Raw genomic sequence first — 23,965 nt, 5'->3', positions numbered from 1 at the left:
TGTTGCAACATTTATGCGACCCTCTGCTATGTATAACATTTTTAAACTTGCATATTTTGACAAAAACTAGACTAAAAATGTCATTTGAAAAAAACTGTAGCTTGGAGAGAGAATAAGATTGTAGATTTGAAATCAGTGACGTGAAAATATTCAAGATTCGTTTAAAAAATCTTATGCAACAGGAAAAAAAAATTTCCTCCAGTGTAATCATTTAATATTTTTCTATTACAATAATGACTGTCTGTTCTTTCATTAATACATTTTTTATGAGGTCACTTTCAATTTAATTTAAATGGTTAGTTTTCGGATAGATTCTTCATAAAAATATTATTACAAGTTTGCTTCATAATGAGAACTGTGAAAATGAATAGCGTATGCCAGGGCCCGAAAAAACTCAGAAATTTTACCCGTCCCCGAGGACGGCTTGTCCAACAATGAACCCGTCCTCCTTTGAAACTAACCCATAGCTTCTAAATAAATAAAAATATAACTTTCTCTCATTTATTACAAACATTTATATAAATTGCACAATGAATAAGTAGTTACTAGGATTACTTTATACAGTAGTAAAAGAAATACTATGTTACTAATAGTAACCTAGTATTTCTTTCATGAAATAATTTCCTTCTTTTATGAAACAATTTAAATGACAAAGGTCAAGTTATCTGGAATGTCAATTTATCCGAGGGTATTGCATTTTTCAAATGAATCAAATATGACATTTGCCAGATCCACAATCAAGTCAATGATTTACAGAGGTTTTCCATTTAGGTAGATGTTCATAATTGCGTTTAACGCTTCTTTTTTAAGACCAGTACGTAATGTGTTTTTTTTTTTTGTAAGTTCATTGCTGAAAAGCCCCTTTCAACCGCTGCAGTACTCCCAGACAGAGAAAACATCAATTCCACCATGCACAGTATGTTGCTGTATTGTGGATCACTTTGCTGCATTAGGTCTTTATAAATAACTTGGGCTCGGAGGGCTGAATTTCTCTGGTGTTTAACAATGTTATGTATCTTAAACTTTAATGACACTAATTCTTGAGAAAAATTTTCTTTATCTACTCCTTCAAAAAAGATTGTAAGATAACAAAAATTGAAACTGTATCACGAACATTAACAGGAAAATGGCCGTCTAAGCTGATGTCGGATTCAAGAAATTCGTTGTCGGATGGGAATTTTTGACTGCCGACAATGGGTGGTTTTTCAAGCCCTGGTGTGTGCATAAAGTAAGAATGAGGTATGTAAGGAAACCAATCAATGAATAGCTGTATTAACAACAATTCAGCAATAAATAGCTGTGAATTTGTATATGGGTGAGTCATTGAAGGGGATTTTATTGTTGCATTTATTAATAGTCGAATCAGTGAATGAGTTAATAAATGCATAAAAATGCTTATAAACTTATAATTTGTTTGACAGCAGTTGACAACTATTTTTCATTTTTTTAAATAATTTTTAACAAAATGCAGACATATTGAATGCAAAACAGGACAATAATTTTTACTGAAAATGCAACTGCAAAAATAAATTATTTTGAACAGACCATAGAACTGGTTTGCCACTGAAGCATGAGTAGAGTTATGTGATTTACTTATTTTTGCTGACAAAGGGAAAGAAGACGCTAAAAAGTTCTAAAAATATGTTTACAAAATATATTGGAATGGCCCCTAAAGAACAAATTGAAAGTATTACCTTGTGTCTGCAATTGCTGAAACTGGAGCTGAATGCATTACTTTAATTGTAGATGTCGAAAGCACCTGTTGGCAAATGTTACCACCATGAACTCTAAAATTTTGGACAGTTCCTGCCAAAGGTTTATTAGATGAGCATGCATTTGAACTTGCTAAAATATTACTAAATGATAAGTACTGAGAACCATGGACAAGTCGAGCAACAACAGGTCCTGATGAATTTGAGGAAGGCATATTTTCTTCAATAGATAGCAAAGGAATGGTACCACAAGGCCTTAGACCAGGCTCTTGTTTAATAACTATTGTTTGAAATCCAGCTAAAGCATTTGCTTGTAGACAGTTTGCTTTGGCTTTCGTTATTATAGGGGTAGTGATTAAAGTTGGTGTTGTGGATGTTGGTATCACAGGATTTGTTTTATCACTAATTTGATGACTTATAACAGGCTGTAAAACTGGCGGTTGTCCAACAAAAGACGGAGAGGATGGCTTCATATCTACATTTAAAACATCATGTACTTGCGTAGAAATATTTGGTTTGATTTGATCAGTTGATTTAATTTGGATGGGAGTAACACTAACTATTTGAGTGGCTGTAATATTACCAATGGCATTTTTCGCTGTTGCAAAAGAATAGGTTGACGTAGAAGGCCGAGAATTGCTAATATCTTGAACACAAGAAGACAAGGTTACAGGAGCTGCAATAAGTTCAGTCTCTGGAGGATTTGAGATTGAAGAATCTTCTTCTTTCTTCACATTACTTTCAACAGCCATTTTGATATCTACTTGACTAGATGTGTGCATAACATATCGATTTGGCTTAGGACTTCCCTAGAATAAAAAGTATCACTTACATGAAAAAGCAAAGTAACTCATGCTACCATTTAAAGTAAATATCAAAGAAACACCCAGAAAATTGGTATCTTTCTTTAAATTTACTAAAAATATATATTTAGTAGGTCTATTTAAGGGAACTCAAATGGCAATAATTTTAATTCATAAATGAATTTAAAAAATTTTATTTATAGTGATTTATTTAACAAGACGTTAATGAAAGTGAAGAATGAAAAAAAGTTATTTTTTAAATTATCAGAGTTCACAATAAGATAATGTAAGATAAGTCTCACCATTTTTGAAATTTTTCTTCAATTATCCTAATTTTAAGTTTATAATTTGAAACTTTTTGACAATCAGACAAAAATAATACTTTCAATAATTTAAAAGAACAGATAATTGAAAGAATAAATAAATAACAAATTTAATTAAAATAAATTAATAATAAAACTACTGTAACTAATTAAAATTCACCAATCAGAATAGAAAAAAAATTGTCAAAAATCATGCTTAAAAGTTAATCTTCATTTTAGATCATAAATAATAATGTTATCAGAACAAATGTTTTTATAATCATTCTGTTCATGTATTTTAGGGAGTTGCAAAGCAAACAGTCTATGCAAGAAGTTAACTAATAAGTAATATCAATAAAATGTGCCCATGATTGCAAAAGAAAAAACTTATTTGAAAAAAAAAAGAATAAGAAAATAAAATAAAAACTGAGACTAGAAGTCACAAAATTTCTAAACCAAACATTTTACGTTTAATTAAAAGATATTTCTGGGAGCTACTGGTTATATGACATTTGAAGAAAAAAAAGTTACAAATTGATTATAGCAAAAACAATATCTGAAATCACATCTTTCAAACAAAATAGATTGCTCTAAAGATTACATATTTTTTCATATTTTTATTATTAATAAAATATGATTTTGATTAACCAAAAACTGCAAAACTTCACCCATAAATTGGCAACAAATTCCAATCTTTCAAAAAAGAAAAATTATTTATTATGGCACATTTGTCTCCTGACCAAGTAAAGAAAAAATCTCATATGTGTTTCCACTAAATTATTCAAAGAAAAAATAGGGCAGGTAACATAAAAATGAGTAAAACTTTTAATAAAACACAGATTTTGCTAAAAATCAAATTAATTAAATAAATGAGAAATATATTTTTTTTCTTTGAAAAATGTCTTAGTTGGAATTTTAAAAAAATGCAAAGTAATATTTAAGATATTTCAAGTTGAAGATTTATAAAGTTAAAATTCAAACAGCAGCTAACTATCATATTTTAAAACTACAAAATTTTTAGAAGACAATTCCTAATTTTAAATATACTCATATAATCAAAAATAAAATATTTAAAAAACATAAAAATATGCAAAAAAACATTTTTTTTAAATCTAAGGGATTTTTGCTAAGAAATGACTAAATTTTCCAATCAAATGTACAAAAAAAGATGCTTATATTTAAAGGTTGAAAGCTGCACATGGGGAAGTTTTTGGATACTGTCACTTTTTGACTTCCTGAATAAGACCCTTAGGTCAAAAATTACAAGCTAAAAAATTACCTATATGTATTGCTATAAACAGTGTTATTGATATTTTAAATACTACTCTACATGTAGTGTGTAAAGTCAAGTAATAAATACAAGTTTAAATTCTAGTAAACAATAAGATAAATAAAAATATTATGAAGATTTTTTTTTAAAAAAAACTTTCTCAATATCAGAGAATTTTCTTAACTATATAAATTTGAATTTTTCATGGAATTGGAAAAATTGACAAAATACATCAGAATTAGCAGCTATAGTTTACTGATATAAGTGAATAACACAATTTCTTTAAAGTAGTTCATTAATGACTTCAGTGATAGAACTAGGATATAAAAATATACACGATATTAAAATTAATTATAAACATATGAATATTAAATGACTTGCAGATGGAAAAAATATTACTTGAGTTTTTGGACTTTGAGATCCTGAACTGATCAATGTTGGTATGTCAATATTCAAAGCTGTAGTTTCTGGACCAAGTGTGACTGGAAGTGGTCGACTGTGTTTCTTCATAACATATTATAAAAAAAGTAACAAATATTTCATCACAGTTAGTTAAAGAAGATCATAAAAAAAACTGTAATACAATGGAAAAAAAAAACAAGTTCTAAGAAAAAAATACAAGAAACAAATATTACTAATGTAAAATGAAATAACTACACTGGGAAGCTCCATATCCGAGATAGTCGGGACTTCTGCAAGTCCAAAAAAGAGATTTTTTACGGATAATAGGTTTTTAAGGTAAACGAACATCAAAACATTCTGCTTCAATTAAAAATAACAAATAGATGAAAATTAATGTCAATTTCAATCAACAAGGAATAAATCCTTGGGGTTTACGTGGTTGCGCTATTTTTGCAGCTTTTGACATGGTTTCTAAAATCTCTATATTCTATATGCTAATGTAACATGTCACAACTTCTGAATAACTTATTTAATTTAGTAATCAATTCTCGAATAGCAATGATTCTGCAGTAAATCTGCGTGGTTTTGATGATCGTTTTTCCGGTAGTAATTAAACGGATTTTCACTTGGTATTTAAAATATCAATGTTTTAATATGATATTATTTAATTCGGTAAACTTCGAATTGCGCATTTTCCACTCAATTATTGACAATTCACCCGCAATCCCAAGTGGACTAATGATCGCATTTTTGTCAGTCATTGCTACGGATTTTCATAGTTTTTAATGCCACATTATCATACACAAGAAATTTCAAACTGCACTTTTATAGAATTACTTTTTGACGTATTCAATTTTGTTTATGTGGCTTTTTTTTATCACATTACAACAGATTAGGATTTTAACATATTTTTTAAAATTTCGATTTAATTTTTAATGTTATATTATTATAATCTGCAAAATTCTGAATTGCGCTTTTGAATAATCACTTAATGACTCGCTTTAGAGATGATTTCATCTCAAATCCGCAAAAGTTTAAATTTGTAAAATTTTTGCCAATTCTGAAATTGAGTGTGTGATTCTTAGCGGCAATAATACTTTTATGCAAGACGTAAGAAAAAACTTACTTTTTTCGTGCTGTAGTGAAATGCCAAATTTCATTTCTGGTATATCCAATTTTTTTTTTCATATTATAGTGGAAATCAGATTAAAATTGAACTAAAATCGAAAATCAGGAAAAAATCAAAAACAGAGGATTTCCACGCATACTTTTTTTTCTAACAGAACTCAAAAGTAGAAAAAAAATTAAAAGAGAAAAGAATTTTGTTTATTTTGATTGTTAAAAAGTGTCCGTAAAAGGGACCCTTTCAGTAAACAGATGCCTAGATATGGAACTTTGTACCAGGGCTCGAAAAAACTCAGAAATTTTATCCGTCCTCCCTTGAAACTAACCCGTAGCTTCTAAATAAATACAAATATAATTTTCTCTTATTCATTTCAAGCATTTATATAAATTGCACAATAAATTAGTAGTTACTAGGATTACAAATATTAGGATTACATTATGCAGCAATAAAAGAAATACTAGGCTACTAATAGTAACCTAGTATTTCTTTTATGAAATAATTTAAGTGATGAAGGTCTAAGTTATCTGGAATGTCAATTTATCCGAGTGTACTGCGTTTTTTAAATGAATCGAATATGACGTTTGCCAGTTAAACAAACAAGACAATGATTCCCAGAGGTTTCTGCACAGAAATCTGAAAGGGGCTTTCCATTCAGGTAGATGTTTATAATTGCGTTTAACGCTTCTTGTTTAAGACCAGTACGTAATGTGTTTTTTTCCGTAAGTTCATTGCTGAAAAGGCCCTTTCAACTGCTGTAGTACTCCCAGACAGAGAAAACATCAATTCCACCATGCACAGTATGTTGTTGTATTTCTAGATTAGAGGGTCATTTTAGAAGTGAGGCGCTAGACTCTTGTAAGATTGTTGACAAATAGGGGCCAGCTTACTAAGTATAAGATATTGAAGACATCTATTACTACTCAAGAATTCACTTCATGGAAAACTGTACAACTATATTTATTGAATATAAATTTTTAAATATAAAGTAAGAAAAACTACATTCAATTAAACTAAACATAACTCTTTAACATCACATAGCTCTCTCTAAACATAACATAAGAGAGGAAACATCTTCTATCCAAAGCAAAGATATAACTGACTAAAAACAGAAACACCCACTTCCTTCTAGCTGAGATAACAGGAAGTAACACAGCCAAGAGGAAAATACTTTTACATCTCTATTTGTTTACATTTTCCCAACATTCGTCCCCCTTTTCCTTTTGCTGTGCTAAAAAGTTAAACACTTATTTATAACCTTGAGTTAAGTCCTTAAATATATTTTATTACAAAAGGATCTCATTCGTTCTTTAACCGCAGGCTTTGTTAATAAGTCTGCTGTATTGTTCAAAGTTCTAACATATCTTAATTCAAAGAATTTGTCATTCACATATTGTCTCACAAAATGGTAACGAACATCAATGTGTTTGCTGCGAGAGTTCTCAACCTCAGATTTAGAAAAATCAATAGCAGCCCTGTTATCACAAAACAATTCACAACTTGGTACGTCCAATTTGAGTTTCTTATCAGTTAGCACATTTTTTAACCACACTAACTCCTTGGCTGACTCCGATAAAGAGATATACTTAGCCTCCATGGTAGAAATTGAAACGCTTTTCTGTTTAAAGGTTTTCCACAAGATAGGGATATCACCTACATATACAATAGTTCCTCCTATTGACACTCTGTCATCTCTGTTTGATGCATGGTCGGCATCAGTGTAGCACTTTATTGACAAATCTAAGATTTTCGACAAATCAAGCATATTTTCCATTGTATATTGCAGATACCCTAATAATTTCAGTAGAGCTTGCCAATGTTTGATACCAGGATTTTCTTGATACTGCGATAAAATATTAACAGCATAAGATATTTCAGGTCTTGTCCTACTTGCTATAAAGGATACACATCCAAGAACACTTCGGTATGGAATGTTTTCCATTTCTGCTTTCTCTATTTCTGTTTGTGGGCAATCCTGCATTGACAAATTTAATCCTTTAGCTATCGGCAATGAAACTATGGGTATGTTGTACCACTTGCTAAAATGCTTCACTGTATTCTCTATATATTCTTTCTGGTGGATTACTAAATGACCATTAATTTTCTCAAATTCTATACCTAAAAGTTTCCTTGTTTCTCCCAAAACCTTTAATCCAAAATTTTGATTCAACTCTTTTAAAATTAGATCTATGTTCTTTTGACTTTTTCCCATTATCACAATATCATCTACATGTAACAATAGCAACACATTATCACCTGTGAATATTCCATTGCACCAATCTAATTTTTCAAGTTTTAATTCGTATAATACACTAGTTACTTCAGTGTATACCACTCACGTCCTGATTGACGTAATCCATATATTGCCTTTTTTAATTTACACACTTTTGATGGATCCACTACAAAACCTTCAGGTTGTTCCATATAAATCTCTTCTGTTAAGTCTGCATATAAATATGCATTTTTTACATCGACTTGACAGTGAACCCAGTTCATCAAACCTACAAAAATAGCAAAACATAGTCTTATGAGAGAAAAATTAACCACAGGACTATACACTTCGTAATAGTCAATGCCCTGTTGTTGTTTAAATCCTTGTGCAACAAGTCTGGCTTTATGTCTCACAATTTTATTCGATTCATCAGTTTTTAGGTTGTAGACCCATCTACTAATCACTTTAGTATCCTTTGGCCTCTCTACCAATGACCACACTTCTCTTTTCTTCATCATTTCAATTTCCTCTTCCATTGCATTCTTCCATGTTTCACAATTTCTTGACTCAACTGCTTCTTTGTAGCTTTTTGGAACATTATACTCAATTAAATTTGCTTCATCTTCTTGTACTATGCTGACTTCATTTCTGGTTACTTTACCAGAATATTCATTCCTACCACTAAAATCAAATATATCTTTTTCAAATTCAATTCCATGACTATCACAATATTTCTCGATGTCATTTGATGAAATCGGTTTAATCGGACTAAATCGGTTTTTAGACCCTTCTATGAAATAATAAATATCATTTCTAGATCCATCTGAACGTTTAGTTGCTTTTCTTAACCAGTTTAAATCTGATACCTTCTTGATGCTTTCATGACTACAACTGGAGTCAAATTCTGGCCTATGAATAATATCTTCATCACTTGATTCTTCTTTTTCATTTCATTTTTTTCTTCTTGGCGGTTTTCTACTTGGGTCCAGGATGACTTCCACTGCAAATTCATTTTAATTGAATTTAACATTTTTTGTTTCTATAACTTTACGATCTTCAGGTAAGTAGATACGGTAGCCCTTGGTTGAAAAAGCATAACCTAGCATTATACCTTCTTTGGCACGCATTTGGAATTTATTTCTCTTCTGTTTAGGTACACCAACATAAGCCTTACATCCAAATACTTTAAAATACATTACTGGTGGTTTCCTTCCATACAACATCTCATATGGCGTTTTCTTTCCCTTTCTTGAAATTCTGTTCCACGTATGAACAAAACAACATACTGCTTCATCCCACCATTCTTCATTCATGTTACTATCCTTCAACTTAGATTTAATGGCATCCAGAGCAGTTCTATTAAATCTTTCACATACACCATTTTCTTCTGGCGTATAGTAATTAGTTCGCTCAGCACAAATTCCATGCTCTTCTAAGTATTGTTCAAATTGGTTATTGCAGAACTCACCGCCATTGTCACTCCTGATACACTTTAATTTTCTTTCAGTCAAGCGCTCCATCTTTGCATGATAATTCCTAAATTTCCTAAATGCTTCACTTTTATTCCTCATAAGTTATAAAACAACTGCACGACTGTAATCATCTATAATTGCCAAAAAATACCTATTTCCTCCTTTTGAAGTTTTCGGCATAGGACCACAGATATCCATATATACTACTTCAAGTGGTTGAGAAGTACGACTTGGAATTGATTTAAATGAGATTCTATAGGACTTGGCAAGGAGACAAGTGTCACAATTTTCATCTGGTTTTTCTTTATTAGGTAATCCCCTTACACTCTGGTTCTTGCTAGTTTCTTTAAGGTAGTCAAAATTAATATGACAATACCTCCTATGCCACAATGTAGCTATATCTGTTCCTGATTTACAAGTGCCAACATTAAATCCACTATTTTCAGCTTTTGGAGTTCCAGTTTTATATTTGTATGACTTCAGATAGTGCAATCCGTCTCTTCTAGTGGCATAAAATAACTTCAACCAATCATTTGAATAAATCCATAATTTTCCCTTAGTTCCAACAAAATTAGCTCCTGCAGCTTCTAATCGTGAAATAGATATTAGGTTTCTTCGAATACTTGGGTTGTATAAAACATTTGTTAAAGTTATATTACTCATTTCTTCTCCTACTTTAACTGAAAATTCAACAGTTTCTTTTCTTAGTACCTTACTAGAAGTATCTCCAACAGCCAAAGCCATGCTAATATTATTTGTTTCTTCATAACTTGACATTAGCATTTTGTTTTTACAGAAATGTGTAGTTGCAGCTGAATCCAAAACCCATATTCTATCATCATTTTTAATCATGGTTTCACCAACTTCCACAGAGTGTGTTGAATAAGTCTCAACTAAAGCAGCTGACTGATCATTGAAATTCCTTTTCTGTTTTCCCCACTTTGACTTGACATTTCTGGCATATCTATCTCTACAATTTGCAACTAAATGTCCATACTTGTGGCAGTGATGACATGAACCAATGACTTTTCTATTACTTTCTACAAATTTACTTTGAGATTTTTTTCTGCCTCCATATCTTTCTTCATCTTTACTTATAGAAGAAATGTTAAACGCACTAACCTCTGGACGAATATCAGCTTTCACTTGTGTAAGTCTGCTTTCTTCTCTTATCAGTTCCTCGGCAATTTTATCAATCGTAAAATCTTCATCTTTCCAACGATAAATTAACTGAACTATACCGGAGAACTTAGGTGGTAGATGCCTTATTGCTTGGAAGTCTTGAAACAACTGATTTAATTCATGACCTGCTTCACTAAGCTTTTTCACTGCTGTTTTAAGTCTAGCAATAAAAAGGCCTATACTTTCATTAGCTTGATACTTTATGCTAAAAAACTCATCAAGTATCTGAATGAGTCTGGCTCTTGTTTTTGGCTCAAAATACTGAACCAATTTCTCCCAAGCCTTTTTTACCATCGAAACAATCTTGAATAAGCGGTCTGAATTCTGGCTGAATTGCATAATACAGTGTAGAAAATGATCTATCTCTTCTTAATTCAAATTCCTGTTTTTCTCTTCTTGTAGCTGAAACTTCCAACTCTTCTTCTTTTCCATCAATAAATTTCCAACAGCCTTTATCTAATAACAAAATTTTAATGTCTGTTTTCCACCTGTCCCAATTATCATAACTTAATAAGTTAAAGCCTTCTGGTAGCAAAGCCATTCTCTATAAAAGTTCTTCAAAAAATATTTTAAATTATCAATACAAATTGTTCACGGCCCCCTTCTAAAATGTCTGGGCCCATAACCAATGTTGACAAATAGGGGCCAGCTTACTAAGTATAAGATATTGAAGACATCTATTACTACTCAAGAACTCACTTCATGGAAAACTGTACAACTATATTTATTGAATATAAATCTCTAAATATAAAGTATGAAAAACTACATTCAATTAAACTAAACATAACTCTTTAACATCACATAGCTCTCTCTAAACATAACATAAGAGAGGAAACATATTCTATCCAAAGCAAAGATATAACTGACTAAAAACAGAAACACCCACTTCCTTCTAGCTGAGATAACAGGAAGTGACCTAACTTCCCACAGGAAGTGACACAACTTCCCACAGGAAGTGACACAGCCAAGAGGAAAATACTGTTTACATCTCTATTTGTTTACATTTTCCCAACAAAGATAACAAAAAGTGAAAATGTATCGCGAACATTAATGGGAAAATGGCCGTCCGCGTGGACGTCGGATACGAGAAATTCGTTGTCCGCAGGGAATTTTTGGCCGCCGAGGACGGGTGGTTTTTCGAGCCCTGCGGTATACGTCAACTCTTTGAGTAAAAAACTATTAACTCTCTGAATGTTAATCACGGCTTTTTCTATACTTTCAGCTATTGTCTTTCCTGCATAAAAAACTGTTTTTTCTAAGTTTTTCAATATAAAAGTAGTGTTTAACAAGGAAATCTCAGTACAATTTTTACCAGAGAATCAGTGCTTGAGAGGCTTAATCAAAGTAACATTTTTAAAACTGAAAGCGATGTTTCTTTATTATATTATAAAGTAATTCTATGATATTACATATCAGTTTATCATAAAGATCTGATATACTGATTAGCACTAGTAAGTAGGACACAAAACACTCTTGTTAATGAGATAAATATTTTCGGAATATTTTCAATTGATTAATATTTAACCCTTTGATGGTTATGAACGAGTTTGGCTCGCAATCGAATCGTGCTTCATAATGCGCACAAACGAGTTCCGCTCGGGAGCAAGATTTCGACAGTAATGGTTAGTAACGAGCTCTACTCGCGTAGTGAAATTTTTCCCCAATGCTCGCTGATGAACTGAGCTCGTTCCCCATTATTATTCTGCATTAGAAACGAATCCTACTCGCGAAACGTAGTTAGTTTTACTGCCTACAGATGGCAGTACGGGTTCCATGAATTTGTTTACATAATGAAGAGGGAATTTGTTTTCCCCCCCTTGTTCTTCTCATGCGTATTTTGGCGCATTTTTTTAGGGTGTTTGCAAAGTAAAATGGCTGAAAAGCGAAAGTTCGATAATTATGATACAGAAAGCTTATCAAGTTTTGAGCCTGATGAAGACTTTGTTCACAGTATTTAGGTAATTACTGTATTTAAATGCTTCATAAAGTTTTACATTAGTTGTATTTATTTGGTCCTTTCAATTTAATATTTGTCTTATATTTATATTTAACTATTATTTATATAATTGATTATAATCATTTATAATTTACTATTAATAATTATAATTTATTAATTATTTTAAAGTATGCAAAAAGTGTTGTTTATGTACTACAAATACTTTAAGAAATTTTTAAAACGCGTGAGGCAAGCTATCTACGGCATCGCTAGAGAAGGGTGACATTTTCGGAAGAACGGGGGGGGGGGGAAACAGCTGCAACTTTCAACTACTGTTTGCTCGTAATACTGCGCGAATTAAGTAAACGAAAACTGCTCATTTCCCTAACCGTCAAAGGGTTAATTTTGGTGTTGCATTCTGCTAATCATTAAGAAACAAATTTGAGTGTGAAGCAACCCTTGGCATTAGTAAGCAGGGAGTAAAACCTTTTAGTCATTCAAATTTTCAAAGACTAACACAAATAAAATTTTAATTTAATCATGAAAAAATTTCCAATGGTATATGGAATAAACTTAGAATTCTAATTAAAATATTTATCAGATTTGTTTTAAGTTGTTTAGGATAATTGGAAGATTAACTGGATTCTCATTGAAACTATTTAATCACAGATATTAACAATGTAAAGTTAATATTTTTAATAAAGGCATTTAATGTTTTTTTTCTTCAGATTTTTGGAAAAATTCTGTAAAGTCTAGTTGAAGCTTAAGGAATTTTCATATATAACTACATCGTATTGTATTATATTTTATATAAAACTAAAAGAATTTGAGATCGTAAATAATCTCGATAGGAATATTACAAATGTAACACTTTGAAATGATAAATGTTTTATTTTTTAAATTGGCACTTTTCTTACACCAGAATAAATTCATCAGAAATTTACAAACGAAAAAAAAATAGAATAGTTACAATTTTAGCAAAATAAGTTTGTTCACTAATTTTAAGTTAAAATTAATAAATCCTTTATGAAAATTTTGAATTTTGCAAATACTAGGATTACTTAGTTGAATGCAAGTTTAACATTTTAAAACCAATTATCCAAAATAAATTTAAAACCATTAACAAAACTTTAAATCCTATGATCTTGTAACAGAAAAAGTTGGAGAAAAAAATTATGATAATTTAGATACAAAAATTGTTTTTCCTCTTGAATTTTTTTAATATTTTAAACTTCTTCAGAGAGAGAGAGAGATAAAGTATGGTAATAGAACAATGTTCTTTTAGAAAATCTGACTGAAATAACTATTTTTACGGCTGCTTGTATTCCAAAAAAGAGAGAGAAAAATTTATAGCATTGCTGCCTTATTTCAGGAATAAGAAGAAGAAAAATATCCTGAACTACCAAAACTAATTAATAGTTATAACATATATACAGGACTGTTTCTCATCCAGAAGAAAGCAAATTAGTGGTGGAAAGTCTATAATTAATAGGAAAAGCTTTATCAATACTTTTTAAAAAATATTGGCTGTACGAGATTTCACATGTAAATGTATGCTACAACTGTTAAGAAAGTATATTTTATTTCATTCAAAAACAAGCTAGAAATTGTTCATTTCTTAGTTTTTTTTCTTCTCTTTTCTGGAGTACAAATAGGCCTGCCTCTTTTCAAATGCTTATTAATTTTACAATTTAAGCAATTATGTTGATGACAATATTCCATAGCATGGGTTTTATGAATATCTTGTTGATGATGTTGATTGACATCCTATAGCGTTTGTAAATGCTGGGAAACATTACATAATGACACTAAGAATGATGTTACAAAACTTTTCAACATTTTTGCAATGTTTTTATAAAACAGAATCTATGAGTAAAAATCTGATGTTTTTACATAGATTGATAGTTTGGAAATGTTGCTTGATGTCGTAATCGGCGATATTGTGTGCTACTTGCAATATACGTGCTTAGATATACACACATAAAAGCAAATGTATTTAGTGCAATGTGTCAGTTTACTGCTTGGCTAGTAACGACACATCATAAAATAAGGTTAACTTTAATTTTTACATGCTATCCGTTTTTTACAACAGTAAGAGCTAAAAATTAGGCTTTCAAAACATATTATCAAAACAACTGAAAACTCCATAGGATGTGAAAAACTGGCAATGGCATTACACAAAACACAGGGAAAACTGTTTTTTAAGCCAGGACTAGCTGCTTATGTAACAAAGGTAGAATTAAAATTCAAGTGGTTCTCACAGTGAGAAAAAAACTGAAATATTGGTGTATATTTTTAAATAAATATTTCCAGGTAATTATGTTTAGTTCTTTTTAAGGGCCTTGGAAAATACATCTCTCTCATTCTCTGATGGTGTGATGATCTTGCATATCACATGATTTGAATAATATATCAGAGTAGAGTAACAATCAAGAACTTATTTGTAAAGTTAAAGCATATTTAATATCAATCTTTCTGCTCACATCTCCCTGATGATTGTACTTGTTTATGAAGGAAAAAGTCATCTAAATGGAAAAAAATTAGGTATGTTTAATATTACTTACAATTTTTGGTAATTTATTCTTTTGTACAGCCTTTCTTGCCTTTGCAGCTGCGGCTTGAGCTTGGTGTATACGCTCTACAAAATAATGATTTAAATCACAACATTTATAAAAGAGCACCTAGAAGCATTTCAAAATAAAGAAGATTTCTATTATATGATAATAATTAGTCTATTATATCTGATAACTTTATTTTCTGACACAATTCTCTGACACTCCCTAACATATTGATAATTTACAAGAACAGCTAAAAAAAAAATTAGATAAAGAAATAATATATAATTAGGTGGATGCCAACAATAGAAAGTTATGAAAATCATAAAAACTCAACTAACAACAATTTGTATTAACTACAAATTCATTTTCAGCTGTGGATTTAGTATCTATCATCTGTAGAAAACCAACCATAAAATTATTACTTTATGTTTTTATTGCTAGTATAACATATCTATTGATGTGCTTTTAAACAGAGTTGTAAAAAAGATCTAAAAACAAAATCTTATTTAAATTACTAAGACTTTAAAAAAATTGTGAACATAAGTCTTTTAGAAATGATCAAAGTACATTAAAATTTATATATTTTTATTATATATGTTTATACCTAGATATTTTTAAAAATACTTCAAAAAATTAGACCGAAATTAAGTTTGACCGGCCAAAATATAAAATTTGTTTCTTTTGTGTTTTAAAAGTAATAGTTCATTTTATGGTTTTCCCCCTAATTATACAGTTAATTTACTAAACTTGAAGCACTATAGCTGGAGTATTACTATAACTTGACTATTTTAGAATTTGATTGATTTTTAATCTCTTTAACTCAATTTATTAAGAAGATAATTCAATCTCTTTTAGCTGAAAAAAACCCCAGACTAAGTAGGCAATAATTTCTTGCCATTACTTAAACAATCTATGCACAATTGAGTCAGTATGAGAAAAGCATCAATTCTGGTCAATAAGGAAAAGGTGTGGCTTTCCCAAAGAGGAATCAGAACTTAAATGGCTCAAGCAACATAGAAATCAAGAAATTACTACTAACAACAAACTATTAACGAACATAGTCAAACTTTCCATAGGCCAAAGATTTTGATTTGATTTGAACAAACTTTATTCAGATTTAGTTTGACATTGACAGACACTGAAACAAGATTATATTACATGAACTAAAATTTTAATTAAAATTATGGAGTTTTGAAAATAGTAACTTTATGCTTTTCCTAAAAGTTTTGAAAAAGATTTGAATAATTTTATATCAAAAAATATCATCAGTATGTACTGAAAAAAAAAACTTGACAGATTCAGGTATAGATTAAGAATTAAAACTTTAAATTTTGGTATGCAGCATATTAAATGAGCGGCTTATCAGATTTTTTTTTCTTACTTCAGCTTGAAAATTCTATTTTGTTACATTTATTTTACAAAATTTCAGTATCACCTTTTCTTTTTAATCTTTTGCTATGACCTATTTTTTATATTTTACGATTAATAATAATCTAAAGAATGATCAATGCAGTTGCAAGGATGTACAACCCATCTGACATACGATCTTCCCCCTAAATAAAAGCTGTTGAAGAATGCCCCTCCCGTGATCACCTCTGGAATAAGTCTCTTACAAGAATCTACAGAAGTAAAATTCCCCCTTCTCTTTCTTCTACAGCAAGAGTGATGAAAATAAAAATAAAAAAGAAACATGCTAGTCATTCTAATAAAGTTTAGACCCTTTATCAGTCCTGTTAATGATGAGGTAGTGTTCTCATGCATTTAACTTATGTCGATAACGTCATGGTCTACGAGTGCTCAGCTGGTCTTTTATCATTTGTTGTTGGTTGATCACACGTGGATCATGATGTCGTTTTTATCTCCTGTACAAGAGTATTTACACTTTTGATGAAGCCGATTACTTAGCATCCTTGTCCCTTTCATTGTTCTTTTGCAACCCTGTTTGTGAGAGTGTGATATGCTTGTCTTTTCAAGTTTGATATGCTTTTAAAGTAAATTGTTTACCGTGGTAACTTTGTTTTTCTTTGTTTCAATGAAAGTAAACGTTCAGCTGCACTGATATTCTTGCGACTATCTAGGCTGTCAAGGTTATGGGTATCATCCTACGCATAACCAAGATTTATTTTTCCATAGTCCTGTATATCAAATTTGCATTATCCTGGATTAAGCTAATATTTTCCATCATCAACTTCAGTCTAATTTTTAAAAATATATAACGTCTAAGGAATTTTTCTCCAGTTGGCAAAAATAATAAAATGCATTTTTTGAAAGAATTTTAATTAGGAATCTGAGTCGACAAATGCGAATTTGATGGCTAAACCTAAGATTTGATTTTAGTAGGGAACGAGAAACAATACACATTTTGTTTTTAGGATCTTTGAGTTACAGTTCTTTTCTCATAGAATGTTCGAGCCTACACATAGAGTATCTGAATTTGTCAAATGTACATGGAAAGAAAACATGAAAGTAATCCTCATGGACCGAGAAGTTTGGAGTTTTATATCCAAAACTGAGCCTGCCCTATCTACAGATGCAAACCGAGGTCAACACCTCTGGAAGCAGGATAAAGCATACACGTTGATATTTCTTAGTGTTGAACCAGAGTACCGAAGTTTGATCTCGGCAACTGATGGCGCTGTAGCTTGGGAAATATTAAAGCAACATTTTGACCCAACTACAAGAACAAGAGTTATTCAACTACTAGACCAATTTTTCGAACTAAAATACACCCCAGGTGAATTAATAGGTCTGTTTTTTACTAGACTAATGAACCTAGTTTCGCAACTGAAAGACGCTGGACATCCCGTTGACGACCTATATCAAGGATTTCAACTTATAAGATACTTACCCAAAGACTTTCAAGGTATAGTTCCAATTATTTAAAAATGGGATGACACTAAATTTAAAATTAAGAACATTTTAGGTGAATTACTTTTAGAGGAAAGTGGACTTAAGCAACTAAATTTTGATTTAAATAATGTCAGTGATATTGCTCATAATGTTGATTTAAATTTTAACGAAAAGTTAAGTTTAACCAAGTCTAAATCTGGTTCTGCTAATAATAAATTTAGAATCTACTAAAATCAAGACTAAATCCAAAACTAGTTATGATAAATCTAAGCTATCTTGTAACATAACCTTGCTATCATTGTAACAAATATGGTCACTTAATTTCAGATAGGAAGCAAAAATTAAAATGTGAACCAAAGAAAGTAAAGAATAAATTTAAACAAAATTTAACCGATAATTCTTACTGTAATGTGACTGCAAATGTTTTTGATAACAGTCTTTATACTGTTGAAGCCAGTGTAGGTAATATGTGTGATGAAATTGAAAAAGAAACATGGCTTTTTGACACTGCTGCTTCAACATATTTTTGTAATAATTTGGTTTTATTCTTTGAATATGAAATTATAGAAAATGCTCTGATGCCTTGTCATTGGTGATATTGAAAGTCCAATTTTAGGCATTAGAAAGTAATAAGTTAAATGGTAAAATGCGCAGAGTAACTTTTCACAATGTCATGTATTCCCCTAAACTTAGGAGAAATCTTATTTTCGGTTCTGTAATAGAGAAAGATGGAGGTTATTTGGTGGGTGCTAAAAACTGTATTTCTGTGGGTATATTGGGATATTATAAATTCATTATAAAAGATACAATATTTTAGGCTTCAATTTTGCTCAAAACAAGACCATTTGTTCATTTTTTACTACTATTTTTTTAAAAATTATTTTGAGGGTTCTATTTTTCTAAAATTATTCTGAGGGTCCTAATTTTAGAAATTTAAAATTAGTAATAAGAAATGGGATGCATTAGAAATTGTTCTGCATAGAACAATTTTGCGTAAAACAAGATTTAGTTTATTTATAGACATTTTTTTGAATTTATTAAAAGCATTTTTAGCTGTTTATCATTTAATTTAATGATAATTAGGTTTTTCAAATCAAATTACAATTAAGAGATGTAACTGTGACTTTTCCATATGGTACAGTTTGGAGGTAAGTAAGGTTTTTTTAATTAATTTATTGTATTTTAATAACTTACCTCAATTATTTTTAGCAGTTTAATCACTTGATTTACATAAAAATGGGATATTTTAAATTAATATTTATTGAAGTAATGCGTTTGCTAGCATTTCGAATTGGAATTGTGTATAATTATACATGGTACAGTTATTTGCAAGATCGAAAAACTATTATGAAAATTGAGATGCATAATTTCTGATTTAAAATATGATTGCATATATTTATTTATCGCATATTTAATAATTATTTCAATGATTTTTAACTGTTTAATCTTTTTATATGTAATTTGTCATTTACAGATGCGTTTACTTTGCAATTGATCAAAGTTTATGCAGCGTGTACGGGAGTGGGACCTTTCCATAGAAAAACTTCTCTTTTTTAATTGGAATTTGTGGGGTGAGGGGTATCTCCACATGATTACAGGTGCTTTTCTCTGAAGAGGAAAATTCTAAAAGATATGTATACTTGAAATCCCCCCTCCATTATCTGACATCTTCGATTTTCTTGTTATCTTATTTTTCTACAAAATATCTATGAATACATAATAATGTATTTCATTTGAAGAGATTTTAAATAGATGCTAAGAATAAACCATAAAATACAATCCTAATAATATCTTTTTTAATTCAACTGAAGTTACAAGATTGTTTTAATATTACTATCTGCAAGCTCATCCTTTTTAGAAATCTTTATTTTTGTTCATGATTACTAGTTACATGAGCTTATTTATTTGTTGAATTTGGATATTCTCACTTTTACCACAAACATTGAACACAGTAGAAATAAATCGACAGAGACACTAAGCTAGATTTGATGTCATCAAGATATCTATATCTCTTATAGTTTTTATATGGTGTCTTACTGATTTTTATATGGTGATTCATTAAGTTGCAATTATTTTTAGCAATGGAAATGACTGATCAAAAAAATTACAGAATAAGTATGAGAAATAAATATTTGTTAGTTTAAATAAATTAATAAAATGTCTACAAATTTGCTTAATGTATGAATATTGCACCTAAAATAATTAAGAATACAGTATAGAAGGATAAATTTTTAAATCTAAATAAATCTTTATAAATCTTTCTATATTTACAGTATAAAAGCAGCGATGCCAACTGCTCCGAACACACCAAAATAATTTTAAAAAATGGTAAATAACTACAAAGTAAATTTTGCAAATATTTGACTATTTTTTCTTGCTTTTTAAAAGGTATAGCATGACATAAATACTATAAAGTGGTGAATTATGTAAGCCTACGAATTACTAAGAAACAGTGGTGGATAAAAATCTACTGAATTGAATTTATTAAACCAAGAATCACAATTTATAAACTTCCACTTTAACACATATATATGCTGTCCGGAGCAAGTTGGCATCTCTGTAGAAGGATAAATATTTTTTCCATATAAACCAAATAAAAATAGTTAAACTTTCAGAGTTAAAACAAAAAAAGGCAATTTTAATATAGACATTTTAATGTGGTTGAAATTCATTCAATATAAAGTCTTAAAATTGATATCATTAATTAGATGTTTCGACTAAGAGTAAATAAAAATTGACACTTACCAAACTCCTCTTCTGTTCTGTGTCGATGTAAATATATCCACAATTTACGATTAACATCATATTTCACGCATGGATCTTTCTCATAATGCAAACGATCTAGTGCTCCACTTACAACAGTATGAATCTGCAAAATTGATTCAATGAAGAAAATAACAAACATTAATTTCTTCCTCTACTAAAAAAACTAAAAATATGTGATTTACTTCAGTTTTACTAGAGTCATTGAGTTATTACGAATGGCAATTCAAGAAAAGCTTCAAAGTATGTTTTACTCTTTTAGGGAAAAATTATATATCATCACATAAATTTTTTTACTCAATAGTAATATTCTTATTTCAATTTTAATTAGGTTAAAATTTATTTGTTGTAAAATAAAATCTTAGTTAACATACTTTGTATAAATTTTTTTTAACTAGAATATTATGTGACTACTTATTATTTTCAGTATGAGAAAAAATTTTTTTGAAATAATGTCACAGTTGCAAAAAGATTTAAATTGTAATGTAATATGATTTTAAAGAATATATTATAAAAATTAATAATTTTTTTTTCTCAATTGTAGTGTTCTTATTTCAATTTTCATTTGGTAAATATTTGTGTGTTTTAAAATAAAATCTCAGAAAATTTTGTACCAAATTTTTTTTTTTAACAAGAATATTATAAGACGATTTATTATACCCAAGTATGAGGAAAAAAAAGCCAGAAAAAAATATGTCTTGAAATAATGTCACAGTTGCAAAAATATTTAAATTGTAATGTAATATGATTTTAGAGAATTATAATAAAAAATTTCAAATGATAAATATATAAATATTAATGTATCATAAATATTAATATATTATAAATATTAATAATTTTTTTTCTCAATTGTAGTATTCTTATTTCAATTTTCATTTGGTTAATATTTATGTGTTTTAAAATAAAATCGCAGTTAGAAAATTGTACAAAAAAAATTTTTTTAACAAGAATATTATAAGACGATTTATTATTCCCAGTATGAGAAAAAAAAGCCAGAAAAAAATATGTTTTGAAATAATGTCACAGTTGTAAAAAGATTTAAATTGTAATATGATTTTAGGGAATATATATATATATATATATAAACTATCAAACCAAATAGTTGAAAGTTTTCTAAATAATTTCCTACAACTATGAAGTAGAGAAGCTAAAAAAAATTTGGTTTCTATGTACACTAATCTGACTCTAAATAGTATTGAATGTGAAAGAACCAAAAAGTTAGAAATAAAAAATTACTTTTTAGTCAAGAAGAGCAAAGAAAGTCAGAACTTTTTCTTCAAACATACAAAACATTTATTTGGCTTACAAACTACGGTCTTACAGAGCACAGCAAAGTTAAGATGTTTCTAAGTCGCTATGATTGTTGCTTAGGGTAGATCACTTTTTGCTACTCAAACTGAAATTCAATGGGCAGTTGAAAATTCCTTCATATCCTAGCCACCAACATATTTTTTACCACGTATATATATTTTCAAAAACATATTTTCCAGGCAAATGGCAAAAATATTAATGCAAAGGGAGATTATTTCTAGAACACATTTTTTAGTTACGGCCATCTAAGTGTGATGGCAATTTTCCATACATTTAATTTACATTGACCTAATGACAGTGAATAAAGGATACGAAAATACTCTAGCCAAAAGAAGAATACCTGTTGGTCACTGGCTGCAGCAAGATACTGAGAATCTTTCAATAATTCACATATATCAGCACGAGTTCCTTCCCCATTTGGAAGTCTTGCAGCAGAATCTCGTACTAAAAAGTAACAAAATTAACACAAGATTAAAAAACGTTGGCATAAAACTATTTAAATTTCTGTTTAAAGAACTTGAGAATGTTTTTCAAAGCTCTTTCATGTAAGAAGATAAAAAAAATCATAGTTTCAGAATTCTTTATGAGAATGATTAAAGAGACTGATTCTTCAAGTATTTCGTGAAAAATGCGTCAGTATAGAAGTGTTTCCAATATTTTATCCATCCCCTGTGTGTGTGTGTATATATATACATATATATATATATATACATATATATATATATATACACACACAGTGAAACCCCCGATTTTACGTTTTCTGTCGAACTAGCGATAAAAAACGCTCGAAGCGGAATAACGTTAAGAAAAATCTATGCATAATTTTAAAAATTGACACCTACCAGTTAAATTAATGGAAAAAATGAGTAATCTTTACTTGCTTTTCGTTTATAGCTACAATTTAGTATACAGCTCGTTCAATACTAACAATTTTTTGCAAATTTGCAAGTAAAAATTGTTTTAGAGTTTTTATGCTTTGTATCGCTTGATCAGCTGTTGGCACGTCTTCTGTTATTTCATCTTCATCGTTATCAGCACTATCGTCGGAATCAGGCATTAAATCACTTATGAAAGGGATTTCTGAAGTAATGATATCTGTGTCACAGTCGATGTATGCATCATCGATTTCCGGAAGGTCCTCAACTTCAGACACGCTACCTTCTTCTTCTTCCAAAACAAAGGAGAGGAGGAGAGAGCTGTGCTCTCCTCCTCCATTATTGAAAATCCTGCTTTATTGAATCCATTGATAATGCACTTTCGGTCGACACAGTCTCAACCTGAAGATATCAAATTAAGAGCCTCAAAAACATTAATTTTTGCCTTAGAAGCATCCTGAAAGTCACCAGAATCAAGAAACATTAGAGATTTTCTAACCAGTTGCTTCCGGCAACTCTCTTTAAATGATCGCATAATTCCTAAATCCAGTAGTTGAAGTTTGCTCGTACAGTTAGCTGGAAAAAACTCTATTTGCACGTTTTTCAGTTTAAGGTTTAAATGAGCAATGCATTGGTCTAGGAATAAAATTATGTTGCGCTTTTGAAAATTCATTTTCTTATCCAGTTTTCGAAGAAAATTTTTAAATAATGCTTGCGTCATCCATGCTTTTTAGTTTGAAGTGTAATCGGTAGGAAAACTTTTGATATTTTTGAAACACCGTGGTTTCTCTGCTCTACCGATTACAAGAGGCATTAACTTTTGGCTTCCATCGGCATTTGCACAGAACAAAACAGTAAAGCGCATTTTTGAAAGCTTTCCTCCATGGCAATTTTCACCTTTAATTGTCAATGTCTTGTTTGGCAATAGGCTGAAAATCAATCCTGTTTCGTCCACATTAAATATATCACTTGGATTATAGCCCTTTAATAAATTTAGCAGAGTTTCTTCTTTCCACTGTTACACAATTGTCATATCCACACTATCGGATTCGCAACAGATAGATTTGAGGCATCAATTGTTCCTTTTTTTTAATCGATTGATCCAGCCATTTGATGCACTGAAGCCTTGGAGTTTAAGCCTTTCAGCAATTTCAAGCCCCTTTTCTCTCAGGATGGATCCTTTTATAGGAAACT

General features: G+C 29.9%; 1 protein-coding gene across 2 annotated transcripts in view; it reads right to left on the bottom strand.

Annotated features, from left to right (window-relative positions):
• Positions 1-23,965, bottom strand: part of LOC107438122 (nuclear factor related to kappa-B-binding protein) — a 90,255-nt gene that overhangs the window by 8,396 nt on the left and 57,894 nt on the right. For both annotated transcript variants that reach the window (XM_043041956.2, XM_071188124.2), the window contains exons 17-21: positions 22,237-22,340; positions 20,568-20,691; positions 14,979-15,052; positions 4,487-4,591; positions 1,695-2,521 (exon numbers count right to left, since the gene is read on the bottom strand). In XM_043041956.2, the coding sequence (XP_042897890.1) occupies positions 1,695-2,521; positions 4,487-4,591; positions 14,979-15,052; positions 20,568-20,691; positions 22,237-22,340 (1,234 nt within the window). The remainder of the gene's footprint in view (positions 1-1,694; positions 2,522-4,486; positions 4,592-14,978; positions 15,053-20,567; positions 20,692-22,236; positions 22,341-23,965) is intronic.

The sequence above is a fragment of the Parasteatoda tepidariorum genome, chromosome 12 (assembly GCF_982258835.1).
Source record: "Parasteatoda tepidariorum strain Cologne lab strain chromosome 12, Ptep-v5.0, whole genome shotgun sequence".
Classification (NCBI taxonomy): domain Eukaryota; kingdom Metazoa; phylum Arthropoda; class Arachnida; order Araneae; family Theridiidae; genus Parasteatoda; species Parasteatoda tepidariorum.
The sequence above is the reverse complement of the archived record's forward strand: the minus strand, read 5'-3'. Positions and strand labels throughout refer to the sequence as shown.